Here is an 18,930-nt window from a genome sequence, read left to right as displayed (position 1 = left end):
CAGAGGCTCTGTGCAATGCATGCCTCCATGGAGGAAAGCACCTCTGGGTTCATTAGGACTTACTCCTGAGTAAGCCTGCAGAAGGCTTCTTGTCTGCTCCCCTCCCTTCCACCATTTCCCAGGTGATTAAAAAAGCCTGGATTTTGTGCTGCATACAGTATTTAAATTTCTTTCCTGTCTCCAGGGCAATCTCCCCAAAGATGATGGATTGCATCTCTTATGCAAAAATGCAGAAGAAAGCAAAACAAAGGGTGCTGTCATTAGCCTGACATGGAGCCAAATCTCCCAGAACAAAGATTAGGTTGCCTTTTTCATCTCCAGAGGTGTTCAGTGTTGTTGCCACATCATTCTGCAGGGGGAAAAAGCGAGTGGGGGCGGGGGGGGGGTCCTTGATTTCTGCATCAGGCAGAAGGACCACTTGGGGCCCGAATCAAACTCCTGAAATTTGCAGCCCTGAAGTTCGGAAGTCCTGAAATTTGCAGAAATGCAGTTAAAACAGAAAACACCTCTAAACTTTTCTCTCTGTCTCTCAAAAATGAACAAAATCCCTCTGAACTGGACAGAGGAATTGTAATGTTTGCTTATGATGGGTTTGGAGCAGGATTTGCTCCCAGAGCAAGAAATTTGGTGGGTTTTCTTGAGTTATATATTTTTCCACATTGTTGTTATTAATTTTCCAAATTATTACAAATCAAATCAATTTAATTTTATACAATTTCTTAAATTTCCCGCTCCTGTTCCATCATCGTTTCTTCACATTGCCACATCATTTCTTATTTAGAGTCCAGCTGACATCCTTCACTTGCCGTTAAACCATTCTTCCAGCTGGCCCCTTTTTCCACCTTACAAACAGCACCTCCGTTGCATCTTATAAATAAGCAATCCATTCCGCGTGTGTAGTCCTTCATATACATTGTTGTTCCAGACCCGGTGTGCTGGGAGAGTTCATTACTATCTTCCACTATTCAGTTCTTTGCAGTGTTTATCTGGATGGTACAAGGTCGCATTCTGTTCCTTCTGCTGTTCACCAACTAGTGTATGAGCTGCGGCCATAAATAACCCACAGAGTGCATCTCCAGTCTCTGCCATTAAAACTCCGCTCTGGAGTTCTTCCTCGGCACACAGTTAGAAACAAGGTTTTTTTCCTCAAATTCAGCCTCTTTGCAGCAGTACATTCTTTTTTCACTACATTGCTCCATCAGCATTCCTGGTGCAGTCCAAGAATAATTTTAAATAAAGTCCATTCAGCCTCGGTCGCAGGGGGCGGGGGGGGGGGGGCATAGTAAAACCTTGTTAAATTCTTTATTGAGCATAAATCAAAAGCCTCCCCCCTTGTCCTCCCCTTCCTTTCTCAGCTGTTGTCAGGATTCTCAAGCTTCAAAGAAAACATTCAGATACCTTCAAAGAGCCAAGCCCAGTCCTTTTGGCAGCTGACTGATTACAGTCCATTAGCATATGTCAGCCCAGGAGCACCTCTTTATTAAGGTCAATTGTCCGAATTATGGAGGAACCAACCACAAATTAGGTTGGACATGGAGGGACACACTCCCAGGTCGCACCCGCTGTGCATTTCAAGTTGGCAGACGTGGGCTTGAGCGGCACAGCGGGATGCAGGGAGCTCCTCAGAACCCGCTAGGGAAAACTGCCAGGATTTTTGCCTCATAAATCCTGGCTTTCCCCTGCCTGAACGGAGGGCAGCGAGGAGCCACCACCATTGAGTTCATGACATGACCGGAAAGCCTCATTGATTTATATTTATTTATTGCATGCATATGTCTATTATTATTGCATTTGCCTTTATAGCACACCTTTCCTTTTCTAAGGAGCTCAGGGGTGACCCACATGCTTCTCTACCTCCTCATTTAATCACCACAACAACCCAGTGAGGTTGGTTGGGCTGAAAGGCAGCGATCGGTCCCCCAGATCACATCCTTCAGGAAGGATTCTGTCCTCTTGGGGAAAGTCACATTATTCTTTTCTTAATTTTATTAAGTATTATGCCCCTAAATGCCTTTGGCTTAATGTAAGATCCACCACATGTGATAAAATGACCCCTCACTGGCCTTACATTTCCAATACTTATTTGATACTTATTTGATACATTTTTGTAAATTTGAGCCAGTTTCTTTGGGGGTAAATACCATCTATAAAGGGACACGGATGGTGCTGTGGGTTAAACCACAGAGCCTAGGACTTGCCGATCAGAAGGTCGGCGGTTCGAATCCCCACGACAGGGTGAGCTCCCGTTGCTCGGTCCCTGCTCCTGCCAACCTAGCAGTTTGAAAGCATGTCAAAGTGCAAGTAGATAAATAGGTACTGCTCTGGCGGGAAGGTAAACGGCGTTTCTGTGCGCTGCTCTGGTTCACCAGAAGCGGCTTAGTCATGCTGGCCACATGACCCAGAAGCTGTACACCGGCTCCCTCAGCCAATAAAGCGAGATGAGCGCTGCAACCCCAGAGTCGGTCACAACTGGACCTAATGGTCAGGGGTCCCTTTACCTTTACCATCTATAAAGCATCTTGTAATAGTTTTTTTTAAGCCATGACACGCTATAAATTTCCTTCCTATTTTCCCAAGCTTTTCCTAGGCAGCCATATCTGTATTATATACTTAGCTAACTTAACCATTGTTATTTTAAAATTTTCATCCTTCGTTTCCCATGCTAGCAGCAACTTTTACATTTCAGAAATTCATTTCTCATCCTTTTCACCTAAACCTGTCTCAAAGTTGGAACTTTGCTCAGCAAATCCATTCTTTAAATCCCTTTTATCGATTTCATTTAACTGAGGATATTGGAACCACCAAGTTTTGCACTTCATCAAACTTTTTAAGCTTTTGTTCATTCCTCCCTTCCAAACTGACTCCGAAAATCACCCTTCAAAGGCTACGACTGAAAACATTTGTGCTAATCTGGGCAAACTCATTCTTGTGTGACCCACTTCCATTATTCATCAGCCACCCAGAAATAATAATAATAATAATAATAATAATAATAATAATAATAATTTTATTTTCACCCGCCTATCTGACTGGGTGGAAACCAAATGCCTGATTGTTCCAGCTTAATGGAGTGAGTTTGGGGAAAGTTTTACAAAAAAAATAAATCCAAAAAAGCAAAAGAAAACCCCAAAGTGATTTCTCGCCCACGTATCTCTTCCCATATGTTTTCAGTGTGGGATTAAGCGCTCTTCCCCATAGGATTTTTCCAGGGGAGTCCCCAGGACAGTTTTCTGCATGTTCCTTCCTTCTTCAGTCTTCAGATTGGCATCTCAGGAGGTGGAGACAACTCTCACCTCACCTTGAAGTCTCTCCAAGTAAAGACCTCCTTCTTATCCTTTTTCACACACTCTCTCTTTGTCTCCACAAAGCTAAGGATGCAAAAGCAAACAGGGACTTTTGTCTGGAGATGTTGGCTTTCGCAGCCAACACCCAAACGCCACCCCAGGGCGAAACCTGCAGGCAAAATGGGTAACTGGGTCAGGGCAAAGGGGTTCTTGCACCTGTGGAGCAGCTGGCAAGAGCCTCATCCTGCTTCATCCTGAGGCCACAGCAACCGATACGCTGACAGCAAGTGGGCAACTCTCCAGAAGAAAATACCGCCCCCCCAAAAAAACCCAGCGAGAAATTCAGTGTCTATTTTCCGGCTTTGCTGTATATGTTCATCTGGAAGGCAAATGAGCTTCTGCTCCCACAAGGATTCTTAGATCACGGGCTGCAGTTTCTTGAAGATGGACTTCTGGCAAGCAATGGGCTGCACCTCACAACGGTTGGGAGGAATGTTTTTGCCAAAAATCTCAGAAACCTCATCAGGAGGGCTTTAAACTGACTAATGTGGGGGAGGGAGACAGTGCTCCTGAAGGTAGGAGTCTATCAATTGATGAAGATGATGATCCAAATGTCATAGACCAAATGGAGCAAACAGCATGCAGACCTAGTGGTGGGAGGAAAAAATCCTTAAATAAGAGACACGGGGGAATGATTAATGGACTTCAATGTCTGTACGCTAATGCACAAAGCATGGGAAATAAACAAGATGAGCTTGAGCTCTTGGTACAGCAAACTAAATATGACATAATAGGCATCACTGAAACCTGGTGGGATAAGTCCCACGATTGGAATGTAATAATGGAGGGATACAATCTATTTCAGAGAAACAGACCAGACAAGAAAGGAGGAGGAGTGGCGTTATATGTCAGGGATGTGAAGAGATCCAGGATTTAGAACCTCAAAGCCAAAGTGAGAGCATTTGGGTCAAAATTAAGGGAGAGAAGAATAACAGTGACCTCATTGTGGGAGTTTACTATAGATCCCCAAGCCAAACGGAGGACATAGATGATGCCTTCCTGGAACAGATGGCCAAGCATGCAGAAGGAAGGGAGATAGTAGTAATGGGGGACTTCAATTACCCGGATATTTGTTGGATGTCAAACTCAGCCAAGAGCATAAGGTCAAACAGATTCCTCACTGGCCTTGCAGACAACTTCATTGTCCAGAAAGTGGGAGAAGCAACAAGAGGAACAGCCATTTTAGATCTGGTCCTAACCAATGTTGATGACCTGGTTAGTGGGGTAGAAGTGGAAGGATCATTAGGCGTGAGTGATCATGCTCTTCTGAAGTTTACTATACAGCGGAAAGGAGCAGCCAAGCATACTAGGACTCAATTTCTTGACTTTAAGAAAGCTGACTTCATAAAACTTAGGGAAGTGCTGGGTGAGATCCCATGGACAGTAATACTAAAAGGAAAGGGAGTTCATGATGGCTGGGAGTTTGTTAAGAGGGAGATAGTAAAAGCACAACTTCAGGCAATCCCAATGAGACGGAAACATGGAAGGTGCCTAAGGAAGCCAGGGTGGCTATCTAAAGAACTTTTAACTGAGTTAAGATTAAAAAAGGATGTGTACAAAAAATGGAAAAGGGGGGAAACCAGCAAAGAGGAATTCAAACAAATAGCCAGCACGTGTAGACACAAAGTCAGAAAAGCTAAAGCACAGAATGAACTCAGGCTTGCTAGAGAGGTTAAAAGCAACAAAAAAGGCTTTTATGTTCATAGCAAAAGGAAGAAGAAAGAAACAGTGGGGTCACTCAGAGGAGAAGATGGTGAAATGCAAACAGGGGACACAGAAAGGGCTGAACTCCTCAATGCCTTCTTTGCCTCAGTCTTCTCCGATAAAGAAAACAATGCCCGACCTGAAGAATTTGGAGCAAATGATTCAGCAGAGGAAACACAGCCCAGAATAACTAAGGAGATAGTAGAAGAATACTTGGCTAGTCTAGATGTATTCAAGTCTCCAGGGCCAGATGAACTGCATCCAAGAATATTAAAAGAACTGGCAGATGTGATCTCAGAACCACTGACAGTCATCTTTGAGAATTCCTGGAGAACAGGCGAAGTCCCGGCAGACTGGAGAAGGGCAAATGTTGTCCCTATTTTCAAAAAGGGGAAAAGAGAGGACCCAAATAATTACCACCCAGTCAGTCTGACATCAATACCAGGGAAGATTCTGGAGCAGATCATTAAGCAAACAGTCTGTGAGCACCTAGAAAGGAATGCTGTCATCACCAATAGTCAGCATGGATTTCTGAAAAATAAGTCGTGTCAGACTAACCTGATCTCGTTTTTTGACAGAATTACAAGCCTGGTAGATGAAGGGAACGCAGTGGATGTAGCCTACCTTGATTTCAGCTAGGCATTTGACAAGGTGCCCCAAGGTGCCCCTACGTTGATTTCAGCAAGGCATTTGACAAGGTGCCCCATGATATTCTTGTAAAGAAGCTGCTAAAATGCGGTCTTGACTATGCTACCACTCAGTGGATTTGTAACTGGCTGACTGACCGAACCCAAAGGATGCTCATCAATGGTTCCTCTTCATCCTGGAGAAGAGTGACTAATGGGGTTCTGTCTTGGGCCCGGTCTTATTCAACATCTTTATCAATGACTTGGATGATGGACTCAAGGGCATCCTGATCAAATTTGCAGATGACACCAAACTGGGAGGGGTGGCTAACACCCCAGAGGACAGGATCACACTTCAAAATGACCTTGACAGATTAGAGAACTGGGCCAAAACAAACAAGATGAATTTTAATAGGGAGAAATGTAAAGTATTGCACTTGGGCAAAAAAAATGAGAGGCACAAATACAAGATGGGTGACACCTGGCTTGAGAGCAGTACATGTGAAAAGGATCTAGGAGTCTTGGTTGACCACAAACTTGACATGAGCCAACAGTGTGACGCGGCAGCTAAAAAAGCCAATGCAATTCTGGGCTGCATCAATAGGAGTATAGCATCTAGATCAAGGGAAGTAATAGTGCCACTGTATTCTGCTCTGGTCAGACCTCACCTGGAGTACTGTGTCCAGTTCTGGGCACCACAGTTCAAGAAGGACACTGACAAACTGGAACGTGTCCAGAGGAGGGCAACCAAAATGGTCAAAGGCCTGGAAACGATGCCTTATGAGGAACGGCTAAGGGAGCTGGGCATGTTTAGCCTGGAGGTGAAGGGGTGATATGATAGCCATGTTCAAATATATAAAAGGATGTCACATAGAGGAGGGAGAAAGGTTGTTTTCTGCTGCTCCAGAGAAGCGGACACGGAGCAATGGATCCGAACTACAAGAAAGAAGATTCCACCTAAACATTAGGAAGAACTTCCTGACAGTAAGAGCTGTTTGACAGTGGAATTTGCTGCCAAGGAGTGTGGTGGAGTCTCCTTCTTTGGAGGTCTTTAAGCAGAGGCCTGACAACCATATGTCAGGAGTGCTCTGATGGTGTTTCCTGCTTGGCAGGGGGTTGGACTCGATGGCCCTTGTGGTCTCTTCCAACTCTATGATTCTATGATTCTATGATTCTAGGTACATAAATTTGGTATATAAACTTTGTATACATGTTGGAAATTATATTATAATATGCCTTGTAATGTAATATGCTAATGTATACACATGTGACATAAGAACGTTAATTTTTTAAAAAAGAAACCTGGGTGGGTGAGCAGGGTGGAGTGGGTCTCACCCAGCTGTGCCCACCTGGGTACTCAGTGCAGCCACAGACCAGATTCGAGGGTCAGGGAGGCGCAGTTGCTGTGGTCTATGAGATTCTCTCTCTGTCTCCAGGCTCTGTCCAGTTGGGGCTCCCTGTCTGTGGGAATGCTCTCCCCAGGAAAGTTCACCTGGTGCCTTCATTACAGGTAAAAAAAAGGTAAAGGACCCCTGGACAGTTACGTCCAGTCAAAGGTGACTATGGGGTTGCGGCGCCCATCTCACTTTCAGGCCGAGGGAGCCGGAGTTTGTCCACAGACAGTTTTCCGGGTCATGTGGCCGGCAGGACTAAACCGCTTCTGGCACAACAGGACACTGACGGAAACCAGAGCGCACGGAAACGCCATTTACCTTCCCATCGCAGCAGTTCCTATTTATCTACTTGCACTGGCATGCTTTCAAACTGCTAGGTTGGCAGGAGCAGGGACCGAGCAACGGGAGCTCACTCCATCGTGAGGATTCGAACAGCCAACCTTCCAATCAGCAAGCCCAAGAGACTCGGTAGGTTTAGACGACAGGGCCACCCGCATCCCTGTCTTCATTATACACCTTTAGGCGCCAGGCAAAACTGTTCCGTTTTAACCAGGCCTTTGGTTGATCTGATTGACATCCTCTGCCCTGTTTAAAATGTGGCTCTTTTTTTGGGGGGGGGTTACTGGGTTGTTTTTATTTTGATATACCTCTGGGTATGGGGCAGTATATAATTCAATCAATCAATCAATCAATCAATCAATCAAACCACCTGCTCCTCCCCTCGCCCTCCCCTGCCTCGACTGTGGTCTTCAGCATCTTCTCCGGCAGCAGCGGCAGGAAATGGCTCACAGGCCTCTGAAATTCTCTGAAAACAGGAAATGGGGTCAGGTGCTTTTTGGTGTACCAGCAAATCTCATCTCCGCAACCAGACGTTAGGAGGTTGGCCTGCGCCATCTCTGAGCTCCCTCGAAGGAAGCTCTGCACCCAACCGGGCGCCCAGCGCTGGCCCCAGACTCTCCTGGGATCCTGGAAGGACTTTCCTATGAGAACTCCCAGAAAGGTAAGAGGAAGAGACACCAACCAAAGAGAGATGGCTTATGAAATGAAGGGATTGCGCTGAAATGGCGAAACTGGCTGCAAAACAAATGGAAAACCACAGAATGGTAGAGTTGGAAGGGACCCCGAGGGTCATCTAGCCCAACCCCCTGCAGTGCAGGAATTGCAGCCAAATCCTGGGAACTGTAGTTTGTACAGGGTGCTGAGAGTTGCCAGGAGACCCCGTTCCTCCTCACAGAGCTAGAAGAGTGGCTGAGCAGTCAAACCTCGCAGCTGACACAACTCTCAGCGCCCTGAACAAACTACTTTTCCCAGGAGGAAAGCCATGGAGGTCCTAAAGGATCTTCACTGGCTCCCAGTACATTTCTGAGCTCAATTCAAAGTGTTGGTGCTGGCCCTAAATAAACTTGGCCCTGGATCCCTGAAGGAGCGTCTCCACCCCCATCGTCCATCCCGGACACTGAGGTCCAGCTCCGAGGGTCTTCTGGGGCTTCCCTCCCTGCAAGAAGTGAGGTTACAGGGATCCAGGCAGAGGGCCTTCTCGGTGGTGGCGCCCGCCCTGTGGAATGCCCTCCCGTCACATGTCAAGGAGATAAAGAACTACATAACTTTTAGAAGACATCTGAAGGCAGCCCCACATAGGGAAGTTTTTAATGTTCGATGTCTTACTGTGTTTTTATTATGTCAGAATCCACCCAGAGTGGCTGGAGCAACCCATTCAGATGGGTGGGGTAGAAGTAATACATTTATTATTAATAATAATATTATTTTATTATTTTGAGGCGCTTCTTTGTGTGCCCCCTCCATGAGAGCAGCAACCCCAGAAGAAGCGTTTCCTACAGCGTCACCCCTTGTGACATGCGTTCCCCAGGGAAGCTCGCTTGGCACCAGTCAAAAATATTGTTCTGCAATCAAGCCTTGAGATGATCAACATTCTGTATTTGTGGGCCGGGGGGGGGGAGTAGTTTGCTTTTGTTTTATTATGTGATCTATGTTCTCATCTTGCAATTTTATGAACCACTCTGTGATCTTCGGATGCCTGGTGGTATTCAAATTTACAATAACAAACAAGGATAATTGGGTTCCCTTTCTCAGTATATTTTGCCCTTCTTCCAAGTCAAGCATCTGCTTCCAGTCTTAGCCCTTGGACAAAGCAGCAGAGATTTTATTTTTTTATTTCATTAATATTCACTTATTTACTGCTTAATGTCAGAAAGGGCTTGTAAGTGATTTACAATGATAAAATAAAATCACAAATGTTGACACATAAATATCCTGAATTAAAATACACAGCAGAACAATCCTATTAGAAGGCCAAGATAAATCCATAGTTTTAAAAATGCAAGGAACGCCCCACCCCATAAAAACCGCACAGGAGGTAAAACGTGAGACACTTTTCAAGAGACGAAGGGAATGCCTGGGGGAGCCAAGACAGAGCTGTTATGCTGCCCATTCCTTATTACAATTGACTAAAATCTTAGGGAGGGGACGCAGGTGGCGCTGTGGGTTAAAGCCTCAGCGCCTAGGACTTGCCGATCGAAAGGTCGGCGGTTCGAATCCCTGCGGCGGGGTGCGCTCCCGCTGCTCGGTCCCAGTGCCTGCCAACCTAGCAGTTCGAAAGCACCTCCGGGTGCAAGTAGATAAATAGGGACCGCTTACCAGCGGGAAGGTAAACGGCGTTTCCGTGTGCGGCTCTGGCTCACCAGAGCAGCGATGTCACGCTGGCCACGTGACCCGGAAGTGTCTCCGGACAGCGCTGGCCCCTGGCCTCTTAAGTGAGATGGGCGCACAACCCCAGAGTCTGTCAAGACTGGCCCGTACGGGCAGGGGTACCTTTACCTTTACCTTTAAAATCTTAGGGAGACTGTTCTTGCCAAGCTGCATCATTCCACGCTGGGATCCTGACGAAGACATTGCATGTATTTGAAAAGCTGCATTAATGACTGAAGTTCGTCCGTTTCCCCAAATTAAGAGCTTGAAAGGGATTTTGAATAAATTGATTGCAAAAGTTTTGGGTTTTATTGTACTATCCTCCTCAGTGGGTTGTAGAGTCGGCTGTTCTGAATCATGCTTTCCATAGGGATGAGTTTATGGGAGCCAAAGAAAGTTTGGCAAAACACTGATTTCACTTCCCCTCTGCACAGGTTCTGAGCTTGAATTGTGACTGAGAGCTGGGGGGGGGGGTGTCTGTCGCCTCCGACAGGCCTCTGCAATGCCTCCCGTCAAGGAAGAAGAAACCCCCTTGATCAGCAACAGAAACAGCAACCTCTCCTTCTCCAAGACAGACGGTCTCCAGGTATATCTCTACCACCAGCTGAACGCGGCACAATCGGCCTCGGATTCAGCCAGCACCCTAAACTTCCCCTTAGGGGAGTATACGGCGGAGGAGCTCTGCATCGCAGCGGCCAAAGCATGTGGTGAGTTTGAACACTTCTCAGCCGGAGCGTCACTTTCCGCCAGCTCTGATGGGTGTCTCATTCCAAAACGCAGAGAGAGCCTCTCAGCCATCAGGAGACTTATCTCCTAAGCAGCCTTTTTTATTATTTTTTAGATTTATTAGATTCCACGTGAGCAACAGTAATATTACTCTCCCCTTTTGACATTTCCGCACGCACCAGTATTGAAATCTGCGGGGAAACACAGATTCGGAAACCCAGCCTTGCTAACACCTGCCTTCTTCTTTGCCAGGAATCCTCCCTGTCTGCCATTCCCTCTTTGCGCTGGCCAGAGAGGACCTCTCGTGCTGGTACGCGCCCAGTCACGTCTTCACCGTGGATGAGTCCTTCAGCCAAGTGCTCCTCTACCGGATCAGGTAGGGCACAGCTGTCAAAACTCAGCTATGCTAACTGGCCCACCAGCGCTGGTGCCCTCCTGATGTTTCGGACTAAAACTCCCATCAGCCACCAACAAATATGGTTGTGTTGAACTACAACTCCCAACAGCCCTGGTGAAACACCTTCCCAACCTCCCCACAAAAGAGTCTTGTTTTCTCATGCAGGTTTTTCTTCCCCAACTGGTTCGGGTCCCAGAAATCGTTCCGCTGTGGGCTGGCCAGCGACCAAGTCAGTCCGGTGCTGGATTACCCAACCATAGACTACCTCTTCGCCCAGGTGAGTAACTTCTTCTCCGAGATTCGGGGCGGGAGCGACAACTTGTAGGGTCTGGAGATGACAAATTTGCAGCAACCCCTTTCCCCAAAGGCAAGGCAACTGGGAGTCCTGGGAAAGGGGCATGGAATTTATGGGGACCCTGGGAGCGTTCCTTTCCCATGGACCCCTTCCTCCTCGCAGTCCCGCAGCGATTTCCTCAGCGGCCGGGAGGAGATATCCCTGAGCATGGAGAACCAGGAGACCTGCCTGGGCCTTGCTGTGCTGGACATGTTGCGGATCTCCAAGGAGAGGAAGTGGAGCCTGGAGGAGACCTTCCGAAGTGTCAGGTAAGGAGGAGAGGAAGCTCTCCCAGCAAGCAGGTCAGGGGAGGAGGGATCCAGAAAAAGCGGAGGACTCTTTGGCCCCTTGTGGCCAAACCTGGAAGAGGCAAGAAGCTGCCTCACTCACAGCCAGACCATTAGAGCCGTGGAGTCGTAGGGTCATCTAGTCCAAGCCCTGCAAAGCCAAGCTCTGCTTCAAGACCTCCATGAAGGTCCACCACCTCCTGAGGGCGACCCTTCCCCTGTGGAGCAGCTCTGAATGTCAGAAAGTTCTTCTTGATGTTGAGCTGGAATCTCCTTGGAACTTGAACCCATAGATTCAGGTCCTTCCCGCCAGAATAGATATTTGGAGATGGCTCTCCTCTCTCCTCTCAGTCTCCTCTTTCCCAGGCTAAACATCCCCAATTCCTTCAACTGTTCCTCATCAGGCTTCGTTTCCAGGCCCTTGATCATCTTGGTTGCCCTCCTCTGCACACCTTCCCGCTTGTCAATCCCCTTCTTAAACTGAGGTGCCCAGAACGGTACTCCAGGTGTGGCCTGACCAAAGCAGCATAGAGTAATATGACTCCATAGGATCTGGACACTGGACTTCAAGAAAGACGAACCCCTTGAGCTGAAGCTGTGGCTTTGGGTGTGTGCTGCAAGAGCTGAGCTGCTATTAAGCTGAGCTGTGCAAGAGCTCAGCTGCCCACCCAGCTCCTCCAATCAGCCCACGCTCACCTGCCCCTCTCGTCTTTCGTTGCAGCTACAAATTGTGCCTCCCAGAGCAGATGCGGCTCCAGCTCCAGGCGCAGAACTTCGTCACCCGGAAGCGGATCCGGCGCCAGTTTGGGCAGTCGCTGCACAAGGTCAGCAGCCTGCAGACCGAAGTCCGCTTCCTCAAGCTGAAGTACCTCATGGAGCTGAAGGGCCTGCAGGGGGCCACCACTGAGGAGACCTTCCAGGCCTGGGTCTCTGCGCAGGCAGCAACAGGATCTGCCTGGATCATCCATGTCTCCAGCGAAAAAGGGATCTTGACAAGTCACAGCGGCACCAAGGTGAGGTCAGGCTGCATTGGGCACCCTCAGAGGCCATCTAGTCTGACCCCAGAGTCCGAACAGGGTTCTCGCAGCAACACCTTTCAAGACCCTGCCCCAACCCCCTTCCTAGGGCCTCCAGTGCTAGGCGCACTCTACCTCCCAGCCTGATCCAAGGCAGTAACTCCACTGACTGCACACAGATTTCCCACACTTGCTGCCGGGCAAAGGGAGGCCCAGCCTGTAGCCTGTATGGCATAGTGGTTAGAGCGCTGCACTAGGACCCGGGAGAGCAGTGTTCGAATTCCTACTTAGTCATCCGGGGGACCTCTGGCCAATCGCTGGCTATCGGCCCTCTCTGCCTCGCAGGGGCATCATGGGGGCTCAATGAGGACTAGGCTTCCTCCCCCTCAATTCATTTAGTCCCCACATCAGCCCTGCGAGGTGGGATAAGACCAGCCCTCAAACAAGCTTCAGGGATGAGTTGGGGGATTCGAACCCTGGGCTGCCCCAGGTTGTAGTCCAGTGCTCTAACCACTACACCATACTGCCTCTCATGTGCAGAGCCCAACTGTCTCCTCAAGGTGGGCGTAACCAGATATATCTCTCCTTTTCGGCGCATGTGCCCCCCTTGCAATCCTTGCAATCTTTCAGGGAACCCACCTGTTCTGCGACTTCCCCGAAATCGCCGACATCACTATCAAGCAACCCGTCCGTGAGGGTCAACCTGCGAAGAGCCGCCTGGTCAGCATGACGAAGACAGACAGCCGGGTGCTGGTAGGTGAACCACCATGTTGCTTTTACTCATCATGGAATTAGAATCGTGCCATTGGAAGGGACCCCCAAAAGTCATCCAGCCCAACCCCCTGCACCATGTTCATTGTGGGCTCATTTGTGACAAGGAAGGGGTGAGCTTCCCTAGCATATAGAAGGTCCTGGCATCTCTGGATAAGAGCAGGAATACTGCTGCCAGTTAGTGCAGACAATATTGAATTAGATGAACTCTGTACAAGGAAGCTTCATTTAGCCTTAAATTCAGATCATGAGGACTGCAATCTTGCTTCCTTGTTAAGGAAAGGACCATCGCTGAATGCCAGAGCACTCGCTTGGCATGCAGAAGGTTCACCATTCCTTATTCCTAACTTATTCCCCCAAAATCATATTTTTAAGACACCTCCGCTCATTTGCAAAAAATACGTTTGATCCACAAAATGGTAACACCATACTGTCTGGTGTCAACAGGTAGAGAATTCCCAAGGCTCACACTGCCGTTCTGCCCCTGGCCAGTGCCTTTTGGAATGGCTTGTGTAGCCAAAGAAATGGCAAAATCGCAAATTTTATCCTGAAAAATTCAGCTGTGTGGCATTTCAGGAAGCACAAAATGCCATCGTGGCTGAACTTTCCTATTGTGTGTCCTTCCATTGAAGGGTGGCCATGGTGGTTTTGCCTCTTTTCCCGCAGGAGATGGAGTTTGGCAGCCTGGCAGATGCCTTGTCGTTTGTCTCCCTGGTTGACGGATACTTCCGCCTGACAGTCGATGCTCAACACTATTTCTGCAGGGAGGTCGCCCCCAAGAGGCTTCTAGAAGACCTGGAAAACCAGTGCCACGGACCCATCACGTGAGAGTGGGGGGGTGGTCATAGAGTCATGGAATTGAACCCCCAGCAATGCAGGAACCTTTCACCCAAGGTGGGGCTCGAACCCACGACCCTGAGAGGAGGAGTTTTGTGCTGTAGCAACTGAGCCAGCCCAGCTTAGACGGAAGAGATTCCAAGCCCCACTAGCAGGTGGGACTCTGCACCAACAGAAGGAGGAAGGACGGGACGTCAGGCAGGGCTGGGTTGGCGATGTCTTCAGATCATCTCTGAGCCGCAGCCTGCAAACCGCATGACACTCTTCCTTCCTCTGAGGGCAATGTGAAAAAGCCTGTGGGCCTCGCCCAGTATTATAAAGTCTTCCAAAAGGCACCTCAAGACTCGGGGCCAAAACTGGGCAGGATCTGCTTTCGAATCAACTAGCAGGGCTATTGATAGAATTGTAGAATGGTAGGAGTCGGAAGGGCTCCCCATGGTCATCTAGTCCAACCCCCTGCCCTGCCTTCTGAAACACCCTCTCCAGGCAATTTATCGCACTCATCATTTTATTTGTACGCTGCCTTTCTGCAGTTCAAACTGTGCTCAAGGCGCCTTATGAAATTGAAGTTCTTTCTCAAATTTGCTAGCCGCTCCTTCTTGCCCAGGGCGATCCAAAGCAAACCCCACATACAGACATTAAAACCAAGGAGGGGGGAAATGCATTTTTAAAATCCCTCCCACGTCTCAAAAGCCACAGATAGTTAAAGGTTTTTACTCATAAGAATGTCGGAAGAGCCTGCAGGATTAGGCCACTTGCACCCTATTGCCCCAGTGGACAAATGCCCCACGCAACCTCGGGATCCAGATAGTCTGCTTCTGGGCTTAGAAGCTCCCTAAGAGCCCCAGAAGAGCCAAAGGAATTATAGAATTAGAATTATAGAATTGGGCTTGACGATCAGAAGGTTGGCGGTTCGAATCCCCACAACGAGGTGAGCTCCCGTTGCTCGGTCCCTGCTCCTGCCCACCTAGCAGTTTGAAAGCACATCAAAGTGCAAGTAGATAAATAGGTACGGCTCCGACGGGAAAGTAAACGGTGTTTCCGTGCGCTGCTCTGGTTCGCCAGAAGCGGCTTAGTCATGCTGGCCACATGACCTGGAAGCTGTACGCCGGCTCCCTTGGCCAATAAAGCGAGATGAGCGCCACAACCCCAGAGTCGGCCACGACTGGACCTAATGGTCAGGGGTCCCTTTCCCTTTAGAGTTGGAAGGGACCCTGAGGATCTGCTAGTCCAGCCTCCTGCAGTCCAGAAAGAGGCAGCTGTCCCTTTCGGGGATTAAACCTGCAATCCTGGCTCTCACCAAGGGAGACCCAGCATCCTCTTCTGGCAGGGAGCAACCCGGCGCTCCCAAGGGAATCCTGCCCCCAAAGGAAACCTTTTATTGGGGGGGGGGGCATTGCACCCGAGTGCGGCTCTGCATTTGCCGCCTTGAAAAGGAAACATACACTCAATAAATGAATAAAAACCATGAATTTTGTGTCAAATGTGGGGAGGAGGTTTCGCCACCCGGCTTTCAAACGGGCGAACCAACGGAACTTCCTGCCACTAGATCCCAGCTTCAAATGATGCAGATTATTTATTTATTTTTAATTTATGCCTACGTCGAATTTTGAATTGCAGGTCAGAATTCGCCCAAAACAGACTGAAAGCGTCTCAAAACGTAGGCGTAGCGCATGTCCTTCGACGAAGCCCAGAAAATTTCGACAGTTACCTGCTCACCATCTGCATCAAGGTGGGAGCCCCCCTTGCTTACCCTGGTCCCACGGGTGAGGTTTGGGGTGCAAATATTGTTTGGCCCTTAGCGGTACCCGTAGAGGAGGCAAGGAGGATGACGAATGAGGAAGTGGGAGAGATGTTCATCTGGAAGGCAAATGAACTTCTGCTCCCACAAGGAGAGTATGGCGTCTGGGCAGTGGCATAGCGGGGGTTGCCAGAACCTGGATAAAGGAAATTATTCATAGAATCATAGAATGGTAGATCTGGAAGGGACCCCAGGGGTCATCTAGTCCAACCCCCTGCAATGCAGGTAGGAATCTTTTGCCCAATGTGGGGCTCAAACCCACAACCCTGAGATTAAGAGCTTCATATCGTGTGCGCTGACCGTATACTACTTGAGCATTACTTGCACATGGCCATATGAGTGTGCACAGCTCCAACTGCCTGTGTGCACTTGTTGGATATAACGTGAGACTGCCCCTCTGAACATGGAGAGTAAAGGGAAGGGCACTCTGCATATGCTCCATTGTGGCCCATCTGCAGAGGTGGGGGGCCCCCACTCTGCTCTGTCCTGAATGCACAACTCCAGAATGGAGTCTGGGTCTGCTTCAGAGTACCCAGTGGCGTAGCGTGGGGGGGGTGCAGGGGGGGCCGGCCGCACCGGGCGCAACATCTGAGGGTTAGGGTTAGGGGGCGCAAATCCACGGGTTAGAGGGCGCAAATCCACGGGTTAGGGGGCGCAAATTACTTGCCTTGCCCCGGGTGCTGACAACCCACGCTACGCCACTGAGAGTACCCACTGAAATATGAGGGTTATCTGTCCCCCTGACCCCTCCTCAAAGGACAGGTCCCTTCCTCGTATTTTACAGGATTCTGCCTCTACTCTGAATCCCCCATAATTGGAGGCAGAATCCGAAAACTTTGGGAAGTCGACAGATGCATACTTTTTAAAAGCCTGCATCACTTGGAGCTTGGATCTAGTGGCAGAGAGTTCTGCTGGTTCACCCATCTGAAAGCTGAGTGACTTGGGTCACTTGCCATTGAAACGCATTCCAAAAATCCAGTTACAGATAGGTAGCCGTGTTGGTCTGCCATAGTCAAAACAAAATAAAAGAAAAAAAATTCCTTCCAGTAGCACCTTAAAGACCAACTAAGTTAGTTCTAGGTATGAGCTTTCGTGTGCATGCACACTTCTTCAGATACGAAGAAGTGTGCATGCAAACAAAAGCTCATACCTAGAACTAACTTAGTTGGTCTTTAAGGTGCTACTGGAAGGAATTTTTTTTCTTTTATTTTGCATTCCAAAAAGTAACCCAAAGCAACAGAAAACATTGCAAATCCTTTTGCAACTTCCATTCACACTAATTTTGGAAGCAATTGCTGTTTTTACAAAAACCTTTTCTCTTCCCCTTGCTCCCCGCCCCACCCTGCCCCACTGCCTGGGGTCACCCCGCTTCCCCAAACCCCACAGACGGACATCGGCAAGGACTTTAAAAGCCTCTTGATCCAGAAGGGCAGCGATGGCACCTTCTCCACTGCTGGGGTGGCCAAGAAATTCTGCAGCCTCCGGGAGATGCTGGGTGTCTGCCAGCGCTTTAGCATCCAGGCCGACGGGGCCGCCATCCAGCTGGGCCCACAGTGCCCCCCACAGCCCAAAGGTAGGCCCTGCAAAGGAAAATCATGGCATTGTACAGCCAGCAGCCCCACAGATCCCATCCATGGGGATCCTGCCCTCTTCCATCCTGCCATGGGGTGCCCCAAATCTTCCTGGTTCCATAAACTCCTTCTGCCTCTGTTTCTCTGTAGAAAAATCCAACCTCTTGATCGTCCGGGGGGGCACCTGCCACCAGCTGCCCAGCTCACCATCCACCTCACGGAGGGCCATCAACCAGATGGTGTTCCCGAAAATCCAGGCGGAGAATCTGGTGCAGGTAAGAGGGAGAAAGATGGACTTACGTGACGTGTGTCTAAAAGACATAAATCTGTCTGCAACTCCCTGCACACACAAAAAAAATAATCTTGGGAACTGCAAATTTTGGGAGGAACCCCAGGGGTCATCCAGCCCAACCCCCAGCAATGCAGGAACAGACAGGCGGCTCAAGAATCTCTGGCAGGTGCCAACCGACCTCAAACCTCTATTTTTTTGTGATGGATCATTTCTCCCTCCATTAAAGTCACAAGCGCAGTCAAGGATAAGCTTTTCCTGGTCAGTTGGCAGCCCCCAGCGGCCCTCTTTCTGCACCCTGGCAGTGCCCAATCTTCTTTCCCCCTCGGCAGTGTGAGAATCTGGGGCAAGGGACCTTCACCAGGATCTACCGGGGCTTCAAGCGAGATCCCAAGGAAAGCAGAGAGGAGGAGGAGGAAGAGGAAGAAGACGACTTGAGGAGTCGCCAGATGGAAGTGGCCATGAAAGTCTTGGACGTGGCCCACTGCAGCTGGGCAGAGGTGAGGCCAAGGGAGCGGACGTGGGGGAGTCCTGGGAAATCGGGACGGGGAGAAGCTCAGCCAGACAGACAAAGCTGCAGCGTCAGGGCCTCGGCTCCATCTAGTTCAGTATTCTCTGCACTGGCCGGCAGCAGCAGGGCATCCGGCAGGGCTCTATGCTAGATGCCAGTGTGAAATATCAAAAGGAGAGGGGAACTGAGGTTTCTTGGGAGGTCATATCCCGCACCTTCCATACTTCTGTCCAGAAGGGCAGAAAAACTCCCAAACAAATGTGTTAAATCTGTAGCAATTCCGTCGCATCTCCAACAATGCATTTTTCTCTTTTGGGGTGTAAAACACTTTTATTGAAAGTTGTTTTGTTTTAACATATTAAACACTGAAACAATCCTTACAATTGTGCAGAAAGAGAAAAGGGAAAAGGAATAGAGGAAGTGTAACTGAAAAAAGACCCTTTATCACATTTAAGTCACGCATCTCTCATCATTTATCTGCACATAGAAAGGCAAGCTCCCATATTTTCTCTACCTCTCTTCCCAATCTCCCATCCTGAGAAAACCTTCTTGCAGGTACCTCCCACCTCTACCTGTGCCCTTCCTGTGCGGGTCCTCCTTAATTCGAAATAAAGGA

The 18,930-nt window shown here is 48.9% G+C and overlaps 1 protein-coding gene across 6 annotated transcripts in view; it reads left to right on the top strand.

Annotated features, from left to right (window-relative positions):
- The first annotated feature begins 7,810 nt into the window (after nt 1-7,810).
- JAK3 (Janus kinase 3) overlaps nt 7,811-18,930 on the top strand; it is a 28,296-nt gene continuing 17,176 nt past the window's right edge. The window contains exons 1-12 of one of the 6 annotated variants that reach the window (XR_013834549.1): nt 7,811-8,068; nt 10,145-10,481; nt 10,753-10,876; nt 11,063-11,174; nt 11,355-11,500; nt 12,240-12,531; nt 13,165-13,287; nt 13,972-14,129; nt 15,763-15,874; nt 17,330-17,516; nt 17,665-17,789; nt 18,136-18,303. Coding sequence is in view for 5 of the 6 variants with exons in the window: in XM_079960470.1 (XP_079816596.1) it covers nt 10,277-10,481; nt 10,753-10,876; nt 11,063-11,174; nt 11,355-11,500; nt 12,240-12,531; nt 13,165-13,287; nt 13,972-14,129; nt 15,763-15,874; nt 17,330-17,516; nt 17,665-17,789; nt 18,136-18,303 (1,752 nt within the window). In the remaining variant the exon portion in view is untranslated. Of the gene's footprint in view, nt 8,069-9,936; nt 10,482-10,752; nt 10,877-11,062; nt 11,175-11,354; nt 11,501-12,239; nt 12,532-13,164; nt 13,288-13,971; nt 14,130-15,762; nt 15,875-17,329; nt 17,517-17,664; nt 17,790-18,135; nt 18,304-18,930 lie in introns of those variants that run through there. The other 5 variants (XM_079960470.1, XM_079960469.1, XM_079960467.1 and 2 more) reach the window with 5 other exon arrangements.

This window comes from Podarcis cretensis, assembly GCF_951804945.1.
Source record: "Podarcis cretensis genome assembly, chromosome: 18".
NCBI lineage: Eukaryota > Metazoa > Chordata > Lepidosauria > Squamata > Lacertidae > Podarcis > Podarcis cretensis.
This window is presented reverse-complemented; position numbering and strand designations above follow the sequence as displayed.